Source organism: Saccostrea cucullata, unplaced genomic scaffold (genome assembly GCF_032062105.1).
Source record: "Saccostrea cucullata isolate Sc308-1 unplaced genomic scaffold, CSIRO_AGI_Scuc_v1 ctg1289, whole genome shotgun sequence".
NCBI lineage: Eukaryota > Metazoa > Mollusca > Bivalvia > Ostreida > Ostreidae > Saccostrea > Saccostrea cuccullata.
The window spans coordinates 147,259-166,900 of record NW_026928460.1 but is presented as its reverse complement, the minus strand read 5'-3'; the positions used below and the strand labels follow the sequence as shown (position 1 = coordinate 166,900).

General features: G+C 33.0%; 1 protein-coding gene across 1 annotated transcript; it reads right to left on the bottom strand.

Moving 5' to 3' along the window:
* Positions 1 to 10,031: 10,031 nt before the first annotated feature.
* LOC134277651 (uncharacterized) lies at positions 10,032 to 13,073 on the bottom strand. The gene is made up of 2 exons (XM_062759976.1): positions 12,002 to 13,073; positions 10,032 to 10,905 (listed from the first exon to the last, which is right to left on the bottom strand). The coding sequence occupies exon 1, from the start codon at positions 12,825 to 12,827 to the stop codon at positions 12,006 to 12,008; it is 822 nt and encodes a 273-aa protein (XP_062615960.1). The 5' UTR covers positions 12,828 to 13,073; the 3' UTR covers positions 10,032 to 10,905; positions 12,002 to 12,005.
* Between the last annotated feature and the right edge of the window lie 6,569 nt (positions 13,074 to 19,642).

The following is a 19,642-nucleotide window of genomic DNA, read 5'->3' as shown; positions in this document are numbered from 1 at the left end:
CCACTTTCCACAGAGACGTTGCAGTATAGTTTAAAATGGGGAAAATGGTGGTGTTTGGAAAAATGTTGGTACTGAAGTTTGAATCTACCCCTCTCCCCCCGAAATAGGATTTTCGTTTTTGGACAATGGACATTTTTTTTTGCTTGTCAGGTTTTTTTGAAGGTATAAAAAAATACACTTACCCCCCCCCCCCCAAACACATACACACACACACACACACACACACACACACACACACACACACTTTCAATTTCTTGCAAAAGAAAAAAATCCACTCATCAGTAAAAGAGAAGTGTTCATTTAAAGTTAAAGATTCTGAATATTTTCGGATACTGAGTATCCAGACTGGTTATTTGGTATTAAATAAAAATTTGCAATATACACTCAACAAAAAAAGAAACGCATATTCATATTAAACATGATAATCTAAGTTTTCATTTTTTTTAAACCTTAATTTTCTAAATGATTTTAGTGTATAGTGATAAAAATTAAACATATGTCCTACATGTATGTTCCAAATTGACAAGTTAAGTTAACGTCATTGACGTCGACTCGCCTCCAAATTCTAGAGGCATACGTCTTAACCAATCCATATGTCCTTTGCGACCTCTCAGCGCAAGTGGATTTCCTGTGTACGGGCGTCGTGCACGAATACCAGCTCCTCTCAGTCTCTTGCGAACATTTGAGCATTTTATGCTGACTTCAGCAGTTTGTACAGTTCTGAGTCAATTGCGCAGGTGCTGAAGGAGGATCTGACGGTCGTGTCTGGTTGTCACTGTGGTAACCCGCTGACGGCCAGTTCTTGGTATGTCATCCGTGTTCCTAGCTGGTAGAGACATACTGCAAAGCCGATTGAATTACACCAAATGCAGTTGAAACTTCCTGTTGCGTATAGCTCCGGTTAGTTTCATCGTTAGACACCCATTCTCAATATAAGGGCTCAAATAATGTCGCCTCATTTTCATTTAGAAGAAATACCAGTGATGTAATTTTTAAATCAACATTATAAATAGTCATATAACAATGAATAAGAATTCATATAATTATCTATCTGAAAGGGTATTTAAGGAGTTCCAAATTCAAATATAGTAGCCTATTTGAAATGTACGTTACTGTCGCCGAGGCAAATATTATGCTGAATCCCCTCTGTGTAATATATAGTTTTGATTCTCAAGTAAAAAATTTCTGATAAGTTAAACCTTGTATCATATATATTTCTTTTCATAACAATAAATACATTTTCTTTGTGATAATAATATTGTGCAATGTCCCTGTCGCTTAATTCTATTTCAACCACATTACAAGCAAACACAAAGATTATACACCTGATAGTTTTGTTCTGCTTTATTTATTGATGGGCTAAATTTGAAATTTCAAAGGATTAATTACTCCTACTTAGATAATGTAACATGAAATTGAACAATTTGAGCAACTTTTATAAATATGTTTACGAAATGAAAGACATTTTCAATCGTAGAGATAAGAAAGAAATGTACGTTACCTATATTCTTCCATTAAGAATATATATTAAGTAGAAAATATGAGATGACTCTGAATAAGCAACCCCTTGTATCCTGTAAACTGGCAAAGACGTTTTGCTTAACACAATTAAAAATTCTTTTTTACATGAAAAGTGATCATTTGAAATGTACGTGACTGAAATGTACGTTACCATGAAATTCGAATTAAGTGAATCTCGCACGAATTTCATGTATTCTCATACTTTCACACACTCGAATGTGTACACAAAGGAAAGTTTCAAAGGTTGGAGGTCGGCTAAATCCCAAAATTAATGAAAAGAAACGTTTCTGCTGAGGAAAAAAATATATTAAGGTCAATTATATGTGATATAATTTTGATACCTGGTATATATTTCTGAATACGAAACCTGTATCAGGCACGTAGTATCCGGGGGGGGGGGGGCAGGGGGGCCTGGCCCCCCACTTTTTTCCCCAACATTACCTTTACTATAGAAAATGTCTATTGAAAAGATGGTTGGCCCCCCACTTTTTACCACAGTATACACATAGCAAGAAAATATAGGAAAAAAATTGGAAGTGAAAGGAAGTTTGCCTTGAAAAAATTTGGCCACTACCCCCCCCCCCTCCCCCCCCCCACGAAATAGGATTTTCGAGTTTGGGTAAATTTTTTTTTTTTTTTTTTTTTTTTTTTTTTTTTTTTTTTTTGCTTGTTAACTTTTTTTTAGATGAAGTAAAAAGAATTATCTCAGGTTGGCCCCCCCACTTTCAAAAACGATGCTACGTGCCTGTGTATGATGCATTTCTTATGATATGCAAGTTCAAATAGTATCAATATATTGCGTGTCTAACGTACGCTTTTGGAAGAGAATTGATTTTTATATTTGAAATGTACGTTACGTATGGTAACATACTATGGCAAGCCCTTTTGCTATTTATTCGGAAAATAAAATTTAACTTAAAATGACAGAGATATCTCTCATTTTGAAGAGATATCTCTATGAGAAAGAGATATCTCTTAAACTTAGAGAGATATCTCTAATACTTAGGGAGATATCTCTTTTTATTAGAGAGATATCTCTTCCACTTGAAAAGATATCTTTTTCTCCTTGAGAGATATCTCTTTCGCGAAAAGAGATATCTATAAACGTTAAAGAGATATCTCTTTTACCTAGAGAGATATCTCTTTTACTTTTGGAGATATCTCTCAAGGATAAAGAGATATCTCTTAAAGTAAAAGAGATATCTCTTAAAGTAAAAGAGATATCTCTCTTAGTTTATCTTAAGAGATATCTCTTAAAGTGAAAGAGATATCTTTCAAAAGTGTCTAAAAGAGATATCTCTTTCACTTTAAGAGATATCTCTTTGTCGCACAGAGATATCTCTATACCTATTTTTTATTTAAATTCCATTTCAAATTACTTCTCCCTTTACCGGAAGTAAACTTTTCATTGACGAAAGTATAGTTTATTATTTCACAAGCTGAGAAAATTCGGTCCATTGCATATGCTTACTTTCGTTTTCGTGAATATTAAACTTTACACATTTTTATCAACGAAGTTGCCATTATTATTTGTTATTTCAAGTAAGGGATTTATAGCATTTTTATCTACACAGTACATGTATTATTCAGGGTAATTCCTTGCTCAGTCGTTTTTTTCTTATAACATAGAAACTATTCCAGAGACTTTACTTCCTGTTTCGCTTTCGTTTTAAGGTGGAGAATTAATTATTCTATTTTAAGCATCACTGGAAAAGAGATATCTCTTTCATTAAAAGAGATATCTCGTAAGCTCATAAAGATATCTCTTTTTAAAAATCTAAAGAGATATCTCTCTAACTAAGAAAGATATCTCTTTTTACCTTGTTAAAGAGATATCTCTCTAACTTGAAAAGATATCTCTCTCGCTTAAAGAGATATCTCTCTAGCTTATAAAGATATCTCTCTAAGTAAAAGAGATATCTCTCTTACAAAAAGAGATATCTCTTTTGTTTAAAGAGATATCTCTCTAAGGCATAAAGATATATCTTTTAGTCAAAGAGATATCTCTATAAGCTAAAGAGATATCTCTCTATGTTAGAGAGATATCTCTCTTATTGAAAGAAAATTTTTATTTCACGAATAAATAGTAAAAGGGCTTGCCATAACATACATTTCTAACTAACATTTTTTTTCATTTAGTCAATGAATTGCGTTTACACGAGCGAAACAAAGTTATCGTTACAATCCATTTGACAACTGACCACATAAATCCATCTAAATGCACCCCCAATCCTCGTAAATGTGGTAGACTGTTACCACATGCTAGAAAATTTATTTCTTAGTGTCTTAAATTCATCTTTGGCAACCTTTTTGCAGTTTGTTTACTTTTAATATGCGATTTTTCGTCAATATTAATTTAATTGTTGTTGATAATTTAAAACAAGGTATGCATAGGCTTATAATTGGTAAAAAATCCAAAACAAAACAAAAAAAAAAAAAAAAGAAAAAGAAACAAAACAAATAAACCCAGAACACAAGACGGTCACGTACATTTCAAATACTGAAGGCACACACTACTCAGTTTTGTTTGAATCATTGCAGTTTGGGTTATATTTTTCCAGATCTGCTGAAAAGCACGTATGTTTGTGTTTTGACAAACGATGTTGAAACATACTAAATGAAATTGTTAACAAGACTGTCGATGGATATATTCGGAATAGATTTATAAATTTCAATGGCCAAACACGAGCATTTGTTAGATCATAGCAAAATACGTCTGACTCTTATTTTTTTGTCTGTACCCTTGCACACAGGTAGAAGTAACTAGGCTACGACCGGTGTCAATTTCAGCGAAACAGCACAAAAGAATGGTTAAACTGAGGTGGAGGGGACTCCCCAATAATATGTGAAATGAACGTTACCGAAGTGACGTGACATTCATGTAGTTGATGACAAATAACCTCGTTTGTTACATTATGATTTCTTATATTACTGCGTTAAAACGCATCATTGAAATGATTTTTATGTCAATAATTGCTTTTTTTCAATATTTTCTTATTACTAATTTACATATTATTACAAGCTTGAAATGTACGTTACCTACTCATATTCTGGGGCAATCGTGTCTTTATAGTAGTGATTGTGACATATAACACAATGTGATTACATAAAGGATCTTTTTTGGAATAAACTGAAACAAAACGTCGAATTTTTAGATGAATTTTAAGCTTTTTATTAAACAGAAATATATCTTGAAATGTACGTTATATTTACGTACATTTCTAAATCGGCATGGATATATGTTAAAAAAGACAGTAACTACAAAATAGAATTTTACTACATGTACATGTTAAGTTCCAGTATCTATAGAAAATGACAAGATTCCAAACTGATCGCTCTAAACAAAACAGAGAGAAGAATTTAAAGCATATATTTAAAAATTTTTTTTATACATCTGGATCAAAAAGTAACCTTTGTTTTTTGAAAGGAAAAATCAAACGCACGTTCGTATGCCGAGAAAATGATGCTGACAGAGTTGGTAGGATGTGCTGGTGTTAAGATGAGATATTCCAATTGTGATTTTAATGACTACATTTTTTTGACATATCTTTTTGGACATTGAAGAAAGAGTAACGTACATTTCAAGCTACATTTCTGAATAAAATCACCCTCTACTTTACCGTCTTGTCATTATTCCATGTATTAAAACTTGATGAAAAAAAATCTGGAAACAAAATCTTCAGATACTTTCTTTCAAAGGTAATTGATAGAAAAATTGTTATCTTGAACTTCATTTTTTTAAAAAATCAGAGAGGCATTTGTGCCCTTATATTGAGAATGGGTGTAGAGCTTTGTTGCTTTCATCTTTGTTTAGGCGTAGCATTGCAGCATCAACATTGCAATCAAAGCATAAATATGGGTTCAATAGGAGTGTTTATTGTTTCTCAAAATCCAAAATTTCATTGAAAATACTCTCGATTTACAAGAAATCATGTAAAACACTATTTTCATAAACATGATTAATCAAGGGAAATAATTCAACAACTGGGGTTTAAAAAGCCCATGTTGTATTTCAAATAGGCCACAGGTATCCAATGATAAAAAAAATAGTTGTTCCAAATACTTTTTCAAAATTTCTTTGATGAGTAAAACAATATGCGTTTCTTTTTTTGTTGGGTATATAAGTTGTCGAAAAGTCCTTCGATATGATTTCTGATGTCTTTCGATGTAATTTCTGATTGTTAATTTTTGATTCCTATCAAAGAGGGTACAAATAATGAGAACAAATATTAAAGAATTGTGAATGAAAAATCACATGCAGTCTGAGTTTGAAACTCTAAATCATAACAATAAATAAAATAGTGTGAATTTTAACGCTATTTTTAATTCAATTAATTGAAAAAAAATGACTAAGTTAACTTTGATTGGATGATTTGCCCGGCATTGCAATGCAATGAATTGTACTGCAGCAGAGTGTAGCTTTCAGTGGAAGTAAGGTGCAGCTGGATTCAATTCTACTTGTATTTGGAGAAACACATTTATTTTACTCCCCCACCATCCACCCTCCCAAGGAAACCCTATTTATACAATTTTTCTTGTGTGATTTAATGTATGTTGTAAAATTTGCATAATGGAAGTTTGTTACAAACTTCGATAATTCAAATTATGGCCCTTTGAACAACGTAAACAAAACGCTCTTTGCTCTCTGCTTTAGATTATGCAAATTTTTAGGCAAAGCTAAGGGATAACAGGCTTGTATACTATATAAGACTTTAGAGAGGCACTCATCAGTAATCAAGTTTAGCCATGTCAAGCGCTTGCTTTCAGTTGGAGACTTTAACTCATAACACAAAAATTGCTTAGCATGCAGGACTGAAAAGCGTGTATGATTGTAATACAAAGCATATCGGTGCTTTGTTTGATTGAGTCTCTAAACCTTAACTCATAAGATAATCGTTTGATTTTACACTGTTTTTATTACCCGGACAAGTGCAACAAAGAAACACAATGTAACTTTATTATAGAGTATCGATATGATCGATTTTAAATTCTAAATGTATATAGTAAGAGAACAATCTTATCAAAGTTGATCGAGTTGTTATAATTACTAACAAACCTATTCCACCACGTCTGTTTTAAGGAAGAAGACTAGGCTAAATTGGAAATAGTTCACATTTTAAACACAATTTTCACAAACCGTAGTTGAATTCAATATTGACCATGTGTGTTTTAAATAGACTGTACATCAAGCATCAAGCAGTGCAATGCAATGCAATGCATTGCAGTGCAAATAAATCTTTATTGTAAGCAGACTTAATGCATAATGCTTAGTTGCAGAACTGTAGCTTTATGGTTTTACATATTAGTCTTTGACCATATCATGGTCACAGACTAATATATAAAACCATAACGCTACTGTTAAGGTCAAAGACTAGTATATAAGTTCATAACGCTACAGTTCTGCAGAGCTACATAATGCCCCAATCAGTTTTCGATGTTAAATTCCGCAAAAGTAACTGTTGTTTGACGAAAATTCAGCTCTTTAAGCTCTGAACAGCAATACGGTACTTCAAAGTAATCTCTCGACATAATTACTGACATGTTTATCTAGATTTAGACAGAGGACGGCCATACCCCAAAATGTAAATAAAAAAATCCATCCAATCTTTTCTTCAATTTTTGTTTTGATAAAAAACGCCGAATCATAAAAAGAAATATTAGATTCAACCTTATTTTCAATAAAATTATGTAAAACTAATGGACTTAATTTTTAAAATGACATTACATTGTGGTTTCTGAATAGTAGTTAAATTCTTTGCAAGGAAAGCTATATAAATTCTTTGCATTAATTTTTTGCAAAAAAAAAAATCCACTTATTAGACAAAGATGAGTGTTCATTTAAAGGTTATGAATATTTCCGCATACCCCAACTATAGTCGTTCAGTGAATAAAAATTATCAATATATGCAGTATATAGAGCGCAGTTGGATTCTTTTTTTTTTTTAGACAAGCTATATTAATTCCTCGCAAAAGAAAAAAAAATCCACTTATTAGACAAAGATGAGTGTTCATTTAAAGGTTATGAATTAGCAATACACTGTATTTAGGTTGTCGAAAAGTCCTTCGATATTATTTCTGATGTCCTTCAATGTAATTTCTGATTGTTAATTTTTGATTCCTATCAAAGAGTACAAATAATGAGAACAAATGTTAAAGAATTGTGAATGAACAATCACATCCAGTCTGAGTTTGAAACTATTTTAAATTCAATCAATTTAAAAAAAAATTGACAAAGTTTACTTTGATTGGATGATTTGCCCGGCATTACAATGCAATGCATTGTATTGCAGCAGAGTGTAGCTGTCGGTGGAATTATGTTCTCTTTCGCTTCGCTCAGACGAACATAAAGTATTTCATATTCTCTTTACATAAACAAAAACTCAAACACAAATATAGAGGAGGCGACAATGTTAGCCAAAATTTAATAAACTGATTTGTACAAATGTAAACGCGTCCTTAAGTGCGTCCATACAGCCCGGGAAGGAGGATAAAACACCAAGGTAACACAGGATTGGTCCAGGCAAACTGCAACATGCATCTCCACACAAGGAATGGAATCTACTTCAAAGAAACTAAGCATCAATCTGCAAAAGAATTCTATTTCATTAAATAAAAGTAAAAGAGTTTGGAAAACTGATACGTCGTGGCTAACTTGTCGAATGACAAAAGAACACAAAACACGAGTTTAAATACCCTTGGACCGGTTCACCGCGTGCCGCAAAATAGACCCCAAAAGATATTTAAATTATTAAAGCACATACGTAAGATAAATAGAAATTACCAAAGTAATACATACTGACTTGATAGCCGAATCATTATACCCGCTGCCCTGCACGCCAAAGGAACCAGGTTCAACTCCCAGGAACACCAATCATTTTTTTTTTTTTTTTTTAATAGTCATTAATTAATAATGTAACCGAAAAGAAATTTATTTATGTTCTCTTTCGCTTCGCTCAGACGAACATAAAGTATTTCATATTCTCTTTACATAAACAAAAACTCAAACACAAATATAGAGGAGGCGACAATGTTAGCCAAAATTCGAATAAAAAACGTCTGAGGGAAAATGAAAAGAAAAAATTATTTAATTACAATCCCAAATTTTTTGACACAAATAGAACCTTTTCTGTACTATCCTTAATATAACCGTCCTTTGCCGTTTCACTTTTCCACCGTCCATGAGCCTTAAAGAGTCTATCGGGAATATCTAGATTGGCTGCGGCTGAAGCACCTCCGGATCTAAGTGAGTGCACACCAAACTTTGAAGCGTCCTCTCCAACATCTTTCAATGCCTTCAAAATAAGTTCTCTGACACAAGTATAAGATATAGCTTTGTTACTTTTTGCAAGCCTATAAGAATTACATTTTTTGAAATATCTTAATGACCTAAATATAAATTCATTAGAATCGTTTTGAACACCAGCTAATTTAAGATAATCAATAAGACATTGAACGGGACACAAATCAGAGTCGAGTTTTGCAATGTGCACAATGTTACCCCTTCTGTATATGTCTGTCTTAGAGCTTCTAAGTTCAATTTCCACGTGAGTATCACAAAAAGTAATATCCGATCTCTTGATGTTGCACAGCTCTCTGGCCCTGAAAAATCCTGCATATCCAAGAACAAAGAGTAATCTAGTACGCAAATCAGATAAATCTGACAAGTTACTTCTTAAATTAAAGACTTTGGAAATAATATTAGATGTAATCGGTTGTTTCTTGTTCACTGAAGATTTTGTAAGAGTGCGCAACGCTCCCTCAAAAGTCATTTTCACAAGTTTGTCAGAACACGGATTTGGAAACAAATTTTTCTCATGATACCATTGCACAGCGTAAAAATGAGAGGTTAACACTGAAGATGTTGATTTACTCTGAACAAGATGAGAAATGAAGAGAGACACTGTTGCAGGTGATGCTGGTAAAGAAGATAATTTGTGAAATGAACACCAATGATCAAATTTAGAAAAATATGTCTTGTATTTACGTAAAGTGGACTCTGATTTTGAAGCCTCAATTAAGTCCGGTATATTCCCAGCCAGCTTAGCAATGTCCCCCTCTTCATGAGTTCTCAATTCTGCCCAATGTGAATGGTTGAAGAACTGAAATCATAAACAAACAAAACGTTAACATATAAAGATTTAATATTTTAAGAAACAGTTGAATTTAAATAGTAAGCAATTGCAGACACTTTTAAATCCTGGCTTAACTAAGCCTTAACTAGTTAAATTTAATTTTGGTTCTCAAGCCATTGAAATCATTCATCAGGCTCTCAGCCTGCTAAACAACTAATTCTGACTCTCAGCCAGTAATACACAAATAAGGCTCTCAGCCAATCAAATACAAATATCCGGCTCTCAGCCAATCATACACAAAGGCTCTCAGCCAATCATACACATGGGCTCTCAGCCATTCATTACAAATATCAGGCTCTCAGCCTGTCATAACACAAATCAAATACTCAGCCTTACAATACAAAGTCTCAGTTCTGACTCCCTGTCAGAATTCCATCTAAATGTCATAACACAAATGCACCTGAAAAAGTCTAAATATCAAAATTAACAAGGAGTACTATTACATTGGAGAAAAATTTTACTCCAGCGAAAACACTTTCTTTGTAAGACCCTGCAATGAAAAAATTTCTTGGTTTGTCATATTCAATATAGTCAATCACAAAATTTTTGAATTTTCCATCTGAATTTACCAACATGGACCAAAAAAGTGAGGATGTCCATTTTGGCACAACAAGTGTACCATGCGCTTTACACAAACCTAAATGATTAATAACATCTGGAATAAGAGAAACTGGAGGAACGATCCAAGAGTTAAATTTTTTCCAATTGAAACCAAATGCATCGACCCCAGAACTCCCTGGCGTCCAGAATTTACTAAAAAACTTTTTTACCTTGAAATTGTTACAATCTGCAAAAAGATCTACATCATAGGGCCCCCATTTTTTACTGAAAAATTGAAATATAATATCAGAAACAGACCAGTCATCAAAATCATAAACTTTGCTATAACAATCTGCTACACTATTTTCCTCTCTAGGAATCCACTCAACTTCTAATGTTACTTGATTCTGAATACAAAAAGCATAAATATTAAGTGCAATATCATGGAGCTCTTTTTTCATGCTACCAGAATTAACTATCTTAACTACATTTTGATTGTCAGTATAAAGTTTTACAGTTCTGTTGCTAATCTTATCTGTAGAAGATATTAAAGTTGTCTCTACTGCTTTCATCTCCCTCCAGGTAGAACTCTTTAGAGCTTCCACAGAAGTCCACATTTTATGCACTACACTATCTGCGAGTTCCACAATGTAACCAGCCGCTGCATACTTGCTTGCATCCGTAAAAACGATCCTTTGAGGAATGAAACTGCCTTTAAGAAAACATTTAGATGGCAAACATTGTAAATTGCGCAACCAGAAATTAAGTTCAGTCACAATTTCATCTGAAAGAACAATACAATGATCCCAAGAAACTGAATTGGCAATAACCATATGCATAACTCTCGTCATAATAGAACATACATTTCCTAAGGATTGCTGGAAAGAAATTATGTTTCCAGCTATGCTAGCTAGAACACGTGGAGTAATTTTCTCGGATGAAATAACTTCCCTGATTTTGCCAAATAATTTATCAATTTTAGATTGAGGTATGAAAAGCATACCATGTACAGTATCCCAAGAAAACCCCAACCATTCCATTGATTGACAGGGAGTCCAAATACTCTTATCCTCGTTAACCAAAAAACCTGCTGAAATTAAGTCTGCTTTAATAGCTGAAGACATAACTTTACATGATTCTAGATCGTTTGCTAACCCAAATCCATCATCTAAATAAACAACAATTTTATGACCTTTTGCTCTCCAATATTTCAACAAAGGCTTGAGCAGCTGTGTAAAAATAAAAGGAGCAGAGCTCAAACCAAAAGGAAGTACCGTGAAAGAATAATAGGTACTTTTCCAACAAAAACTCAAAAATTGAAAATGCAATGGATTTATGTCCAAATGATGATAACCGCTCTTAAGATCAAACTTGAACATAAAGTCATTTTTCTTGCAAAGTTTGATAGCGCTGCTAACACCCTCTAACTTAAATTTATTTTTTCGTACGCATTTGTTAACATGTCTAAGATCCAAAATAAGTCTTTTCTTGCCATGAGAATTTATAGAAACTGACAAAGGATTAACTATAGAAGGAACAGTACTACACCTTACAATGACTTTATTGGCTAACAAACTTCTTATTTCGTTGTCTACAAATTCCTCATGATCAAGAGAAGACTTATTGTTATGCAAAATAATAGTCTCTGGAAAACAATCAAAAGGAATACTATAACCATACTGAATAGTGTCAACTATGTATTGTTCAGCATGCAATTGTTCTTTCCAAAAAGAAATGTTTTTTACTAATCTCCCTTTAACCGTTTGTAAATTAACATTTTCTTTTTCACAAGACAAAATATCTTTTACCAGTTTAGGTTCTTTGGTTATCTGTGGAGGGTCCGGTTTGTGTTGAAGTTGGCTTGCCGATCGCGAAAGGTTGGCTCTTTTTCTTGAGGGGACAGTTGACACTCCAGTGCCCGAACCCATTGCAATACAGGCATTGGTCTGGTTGTATTCTGTATGGGCTTGGTTGTGATCCTCCGAAGTTCCCGTATGAACTAAACTGCCTGGTGTAAGGAGTAAATCTTTGCTGGAAAAATTTGCTGCTATCTGTACGAAAAGGATTATTATAATTTCTTTTGTCAAACCTTTTCCTTTTAGCCCTGGCTTCTGCTTGCCGGAGTCGTTGACTTTCCTCTGTACTCTCCGTGATTGGGTCATCTTTGTACTCTTTAGCCACATCCCAGCCGTACTTATCTGCAATTCTTATAACTTTTTTCTGGTCGTTAATACGAAGAACAGCTTTTTTGATTATCTCTTTAGCATTCAAACTATCACCAAAGTCAATAAATTTATCAATACTTTCAAAGTCACTTTGTAAATCTGTTAAGAAGTTGTACCTTTCTTTGTGATGATCCAACTTAAAATCAACCGAACTTTCTCTGGATACACAAGTTGAATTTTTTGCTTCTAACTCCTTCAAAAGCAGCTTTTTGTTCTCTGCTAAAGCTACGTCTAACTTGCGGGAAAACAATTGGAATGCCTCTGCGTTAGTAAGGTCTTCATTCAAAGTTTGCGAACGGTTGCGGCTAGCCTCATTGTTGTTAGACGGACGTCTTTTTGGCTCATGAGGAACACTTTTCCCCGGGCTACCACGTGGAGATGGCTCACTATCTGAATCGGACAGATTCATCTGTGTTTCTAACTGATACGTCGTGGCTAACTTGTCGAATGACAAAAGAACACAAAACACGAGTTTAAATACCCTTGGACCGGTTCACCGCGTGCCGCAAAATAGACCCCAAAAGATATTTAAATTATTAAAGCACATACGTAAGATAAATAGAAATTACCAAAGTAATACATACTGACTTGATAGCCGAATCATTATACCCGCTGCCCTGCACGCCAAAGGAACCAGGTTCAACTCCCAGGAACACCAATCATTTTTTTTTTTTTTTTTTTTTAATAGTCATTAATTAATAATGTAACCGAAAAGAAATTTATGTAAGTTGCAGCTGAATTCAATTCTACATGTATTTGGACAAGCACAGTTATTTTACTCCCCCACCATCCACCCTTCCAGGGACACCCTATTTATACAATTTTTCTTGTGCGATTTAATGTATGTTGTAAAATTTGCATAATGGAAGTTTGTTACAAAGTTCGGTAATTCAAATTATGGCCCTTTGAACAACGTAAACAAAACGCTCTTTGCTCTCTGCTTTAGAATATGCAAATATTTAGGCAAAGCTAACGGATAACAGGCTTGTATACTATATAAGACTTTATGGAGGCACTCATCAGTAATCAAGGTTAGCCATGTCAAGCGCTTGCTTTTGGTTGCAGAGTTTATCTCACAACACAAGAAATGCTAAGCATGCAGGACTGAAAAGCGAGTTTGATTGTTATGCAAAGCATATCGGTGCATTGTTTGATTGAGTCTCTAAACTTTAACTCATAAGTTAATCGTTTGATTTTACACTGTTTTTACTACCCGGACAAGTGCAACAAAGAAACACAACTTAACTTTATTATAAAGTATCGATATGATCGATTCTAATTTTTGTTCTGAAATAGAGTTTCAAAAACCAGACTGGATGTGATTGTTCATTCACAGTTCTTTAATATTTGTTCTCATTATTTGTACAATTTTAAGGGAATCAAAAATTAACAATCAGAATGCGAAAACATTCAGAATCTTTAAACGAACACCCATCTTTGACTGATGAGTGGATTTTTGTTTCTTTTGCGAGGAATTCATATAGCTTGCCTAAAAAAAATAATTTAACTGCACTCTATGTACTGTATATTTTGATATTTTTTTTCACTGAACGACTATAGTTGGTGTATGCGGAAACATTCAGAAATTTAAATGAACACTCACCTTTGACTATACTGAGTGGATTTTTTTTATACCCCCCGCTTGAAAAGCGGGAGGGTATATAGTAATCGTTAATTCCGTCCATCCGTCTGTACGTCCGTCCGTCCGTCCGTCCGTCTGTTACGCTTTGGGGTACCCATCTCTTATCCGCAACTCCTCTCATACCACTGAATGAAATTTGATGAAACTTTCACAGAATCTTTATTACATATTGCCATTGTGCACCTCCTATTTTACTTTTTGATCCTACACATATTTTGGGTTTCCCGGCCACAGGAAAACGTGGACTTTTCACCAGTTATAACCATATGGGAGGCGGGGGGTATCATTTAGTGAGCTCATCGCTCACAGTACCTCTAGTTTCTTTTGCAAGGAATTAATACAGCTTGCCTTAAGAAGAATTTAACTACTCTCCAGAAACCACAATCATTGTGACAATGTAATGTCATTTTAAAAATGAAGTCCAAATTAGTTTTACATAATTTTACATGTGTATTGATAATAAGGTTGAATCTAATATTTCTTTTTATGATTCGGCGTTTTTTATCAAAACAAAATATGAAGAAAAATTGGATGGAATATCTTTATTTAAATTTTGGGGTATGGCCGTTCTCTGTATAAATCAAGATAAACATGTCAGTAATTATGTCGAGAGATTACTTTGAAGTCCCGTATTGTTGTTCAGAGCTTAAAGAGCTGAGTTCTCGTCGAACAACAGTTACTTTTGCGGAATTTAACATCGAAAACTGATTGGAGCATTATGTAGCTCTGCAGAACTGTAGCGTTATGAATTTATGTACTAGTCTTTGACCTTAACTGTAGCGTTATGGTTTTATATATTAGTCAGTGACCATGATATGGTCAAAGACTAATATATAAAACCATAAAGCTACAGTTCTGCAACTAAGCATTATGCATTAAGTCTGCTTTTAATAAAGATATATTTGCACTCCAATGCGTTGCATTGCACTGCTTGAGGTACAGTCTATTTAAAACACACATGGTCAATATTGTATTCAAATACGGTTTGTGAAAATTGTGTTTAAAACGTGAACTATTTCCAATTTAGCCTAGTCTTCTTCCTTAAAACAGACATGGTGGAATAGGTTTGTTAGTAATAACTCGATCAACTTTGATAAGATTGTTCTCTTACTATATACATTTAGAATATAAAATAGTGTGAATTGTCAATCCTATCTTTAATTCAATTGATTAAAAAAAAATTGACCAACTTTACTTTCATTGAATGATTTGCCCGGCATTACAATGTAATGCATTATTTTGCAGCAGAGTGTAGCTGTGAGTGGAAGTAGATTCAATTAGATTCAATTCTACTTGTATTTGGACAAGCACAGTTATTTTACTCCCCCACCATCCACCCTTCCAAGGACACCCTATTTATACATTTTGCCTTGTGCGATTTAATGTATGTTGTAAAATTTGCATAATGGAAGTTTGTTACAAAGACCTTATTTATACATTTTTTCTTGTGCGATTTAATGTATGTTGTAAAATTTGCATAATGGAAGTTTGTTACAAAATTCGATATTTCAAATTACGGCCCTTTAATCAACGTAGACAAACCGATCTATGCTCTCTGCTTTAGATTATGCAAATGTTTAGGCAAAACTCATGGATAACAAGCTTGTATACTATATAAGACTTTAGAGAGTCACTCCTCAGTAAACTAGTTTTGCCATGTCAAGAGCTTTTCATTTGGTTGGTGAGTTTATCTCACTACACAAGAAATGCTAAGCAGGCAGGATTGAATATTGCGTTTGATTGTTATACAAAGCATATTGGTGCTTTGCTTGATTGAGACTCTAAATGTGAACTCATAAGTCAAACGTTTGAATTTACACTATTTTGACTACCCGGGCAAGTGCAACAAAGAAACAAAATGTAACTTTATTATAAAGTATCGATATGATCATTTCTAAATTCTAAATGTATATAGTAAGAGAACAATCTTATCAAAGTTTATGGAGTAATTATTAAGAAATCTATTCCACCACGTCTATTTTATGGAAGAAGACTAGGCAAAATTGGAAATAGTTTACATTTTTAACATGATTCTCACAAATTGTAGTTGCATTAAATATTGACCATGTACATGTATGTTTTAAACAGACTGTACGTCAAGCAGTACAATGCATGCAGTATCCTGGTATTGAAGTGCATGGATGTTTTGCATAATGCTTAGCTGCAGAACTGTAGCTTTATGGTTTTATATCTTAGTCTTTGACCATATGATGGTCACAGACTAATATATAAAACCATAACGCTACAGTTATGGTCAAAGACTAGTATATAAATTCATTTAATTCAAATGGCTACAGTTCTGCAGAGCTGCATAATGCTGAAATCAGTTTCGATATAAAATACCGCAAAAGTAACTGTTGTTTGACGAGAACTCAGCTCTTTAAGCCCTGAAGAGCAATACGGCACTTCATAGTAATCTCTCGACATAATTGCTGACATGTTTATCTAGATTCATACGGAGATCTGCCATACCCTAAAATGTATATTAAATTATTCCATCCAATCTTTTCTTCAATTTTTGTTTTGAAAAAGAACGCTGAATCGTAAAAAAAAGAAATGTTGGATTCAACCTTATTATTTTCAATAAAATGATGTAAAATTAATTTGGACTTCATTTTTTAACTGACATTACATTGTGGTTTCTGGAGAGTAGTTTTAAATTCTTCTTAAGGCAAGCTGTATCAATTCCTTGCAAAAGAAAAAAATATCCACTCAGTATAGTCAAAGATGAGTGTTCATTTAAATTTCTGAATGTTTCCGCATACCCCAACTATAGTCGTTCAGTGAAAAAAAATTATCAAAATATACAGTATATAGAGTGCAGTTAAATTATTTTTTTTAGGCAAGCTATATGAATTCCTCGCAAAAGAAAAAAAAATCCACTCACCAGTCAAAGATGGGTGTTCATTTAAAGATTCCGAATGTTTTCGCATACCCAAACTGGTCATTCGATGAATAAAAATTAGCAATATTTAGGTTGTCGAAAAGTCCTTCGATATTATTTGTGATGTCCTTCAATGTAATTTCTGATTGTTAATTTTTGATTCCTTTCAAAGTGTACAAATAATGAGAACATATATTAAAGAATTGTGAATGAACAATCACATCCAGTCTGGTTTTTGAAACTCTCTTTCAGAACAATAAATAAAATAGTGTGAATTGTCAATCCTATTTTTAATTCAATTGATTAAAAAAAAAAAGACAAAGTTTACTTTGATTGGATGATTTGCCCGGATTACAATGTAATGCATTATTATTTTGCAGCAGAGTGTAGCTGTCAGTGGAAGTAGATTCAATTAGATTCAATTCTACTTATATTTGGACAAGCACAGTTATTTTAATCCCCTACCATCCACCCTTCCAGGGACACCTTATTTATACAATTTTTCATGTGCGATTTAATGTATGTTGTAAAATTTGCATAATGGAAGTTTGTTACAAAGTTCGATAATTCAAATTACGGCCCTTTGAACAACGTAGACAAAACGCTCCTTGCTCTCTGCTTTAGATTATGCAAATGTTTAGTCAAAGCTAATGGATAACAAGCTTGTATACTATATATTAAAACATTGCTGTGACATCATTCCTTTGTTCTTGCAGTCTAAAAATTTACCTGTGGCAGTCCGAATTATTTACTCAATGTTTAAAGGAAAAGATCTCTATTGTATTACTCCAGGAAACCCATTTTAATAATATAAATAACGTTTTAGCTATAAAGTCTATATTTAATACAGATAAATGTTATTTTAGCTTTGGATCTAACAGAAGTAGAGGAGTCGGAATAATTATTTTAAATCCTGATATTGTAGTTAGTAAATTTCATTTAGATATGGATGGTAGGTTAGTGTATGTAGATGTTATTTATAATGATATGAATTATAGAATTATTAACATTTATGCTCCTAATAATGAGAAAGACAGAATTATGTTTTTTGAAGATTTATATCCTTTATTATTATGTAATAAGCATTTAATAATGGGGGGAGATTTTAATTGTGTTTTAAATACAAAATTAGATAAGATCGGGGGGAAACCCCATATACGGTAGCGTCGGTAGCGACAATTTAAAAAATATTATTAACGATTTCCAACTTAGTGATTGTTTTAGATTTTTATATCCTAATGTAATTAAAACTACTTGGGCTTCTTCAAATGTTGCGTGTAGGTTAGACAGATTCTATGTATCTAAGGTTTTATGTAAAAATATTACAAGTATTCAAAATATTCCTTTTGGTCATAGTGACCATGACATTGTATTATTAAAAATCAATGTTTCAAATTCTGATACAATTAATTTTGGGCAGGGCTACTGGAAATTTAACAATTCTTTATTACAAGATAAAACTTTCATTAAACAATTTACTAAATATTGGACTGAATTAATAGAGGGATTTGATATGTATTTAGAGCTTTGGGACCATTTAAAAGAACAAATTAAAAATTTTACTATTCACTATTGTAAGAAAAAATCTAATGTTAAGCGTAACGTTTTACGACAATTAGAAAAGTCTTATTATCAAATGCAATATTTTGAAAATAAAAATCCTGGTCAGTTTATAGATAGATTAAAGGAAATTAAAAGTCAAATTAAAGAGTTTCAGCTACAAAATTATACCGGCTCGAAAATTAGGTCAAAAGCTGAAAGTTTAGATAATGAAGAAAAACCGTCTAAATTCTTTTTTCAACAGGAAATTAAAAGAGCCAAACAGAAAACTATTACAAAAATTACAGAGTCTTCCAATACTTATACAAATTCCGGCGATATTTTGGGTGTTTTTAAAAATTTCTATTCTAAATTATACACGGACGAGGGTATTGATCAGGATTTAGCTGATGATTTTTTACAAGGCGTGCCAAAATTACCTGACGATATTTCGGCCACCTGTGAAGGTCAAATAACAAAAGAAGAAGTATTAATAGCGCTCCGCGATATGGACAACAATAAGTCTCCCGGTGCAGACGGTCTTACTAAAGAATTTTACTCTACGTTTATAAATATACTTATTGACCCATTATTAGAAGTTATGAATTGTACTTTTCAAGAAGGGCATTTATCAGATAGTCAGAAATTATCTTATATTACTTTACTTTGTAAAGATCAAGAGCATTCTGAAAATGTTAAAAATTACAGACCTATTTCATTGTTGAATTACGACTATAAATTGATATCTAAAGTAATTACAAATAGAGTCAAAAAAGTTTTAGAACACATTATTCATCCTGATCAGACCTGCGCCGTGCCAGGGCGCACCATTTTTGATAATTTACATTTAATGAGGAACATTATTGATTACTGTGAACAAAAACAGGCCCCGGTGGCTTTTATTTCTTTAGATCAAGAGAAGGCTTTTGATCGCGTCAATTATGACTTTTTATTTCAAGCACTTTCGGCTTATAATTTTGGGCCTTCTCTCATTCGATGGATTAAAACTTTATATACTGATGTATGTTCCTCTGTTATAGTTAATAATCATATTTCGGAACCTATTTTGTTACATAGAGGGGTGCGCCAGGGGTGCAGCCTGAGCCCATTATTATATGTTTTAGTTTTAGAACCGTTCGCCATTAAAATTAGGGAAGAC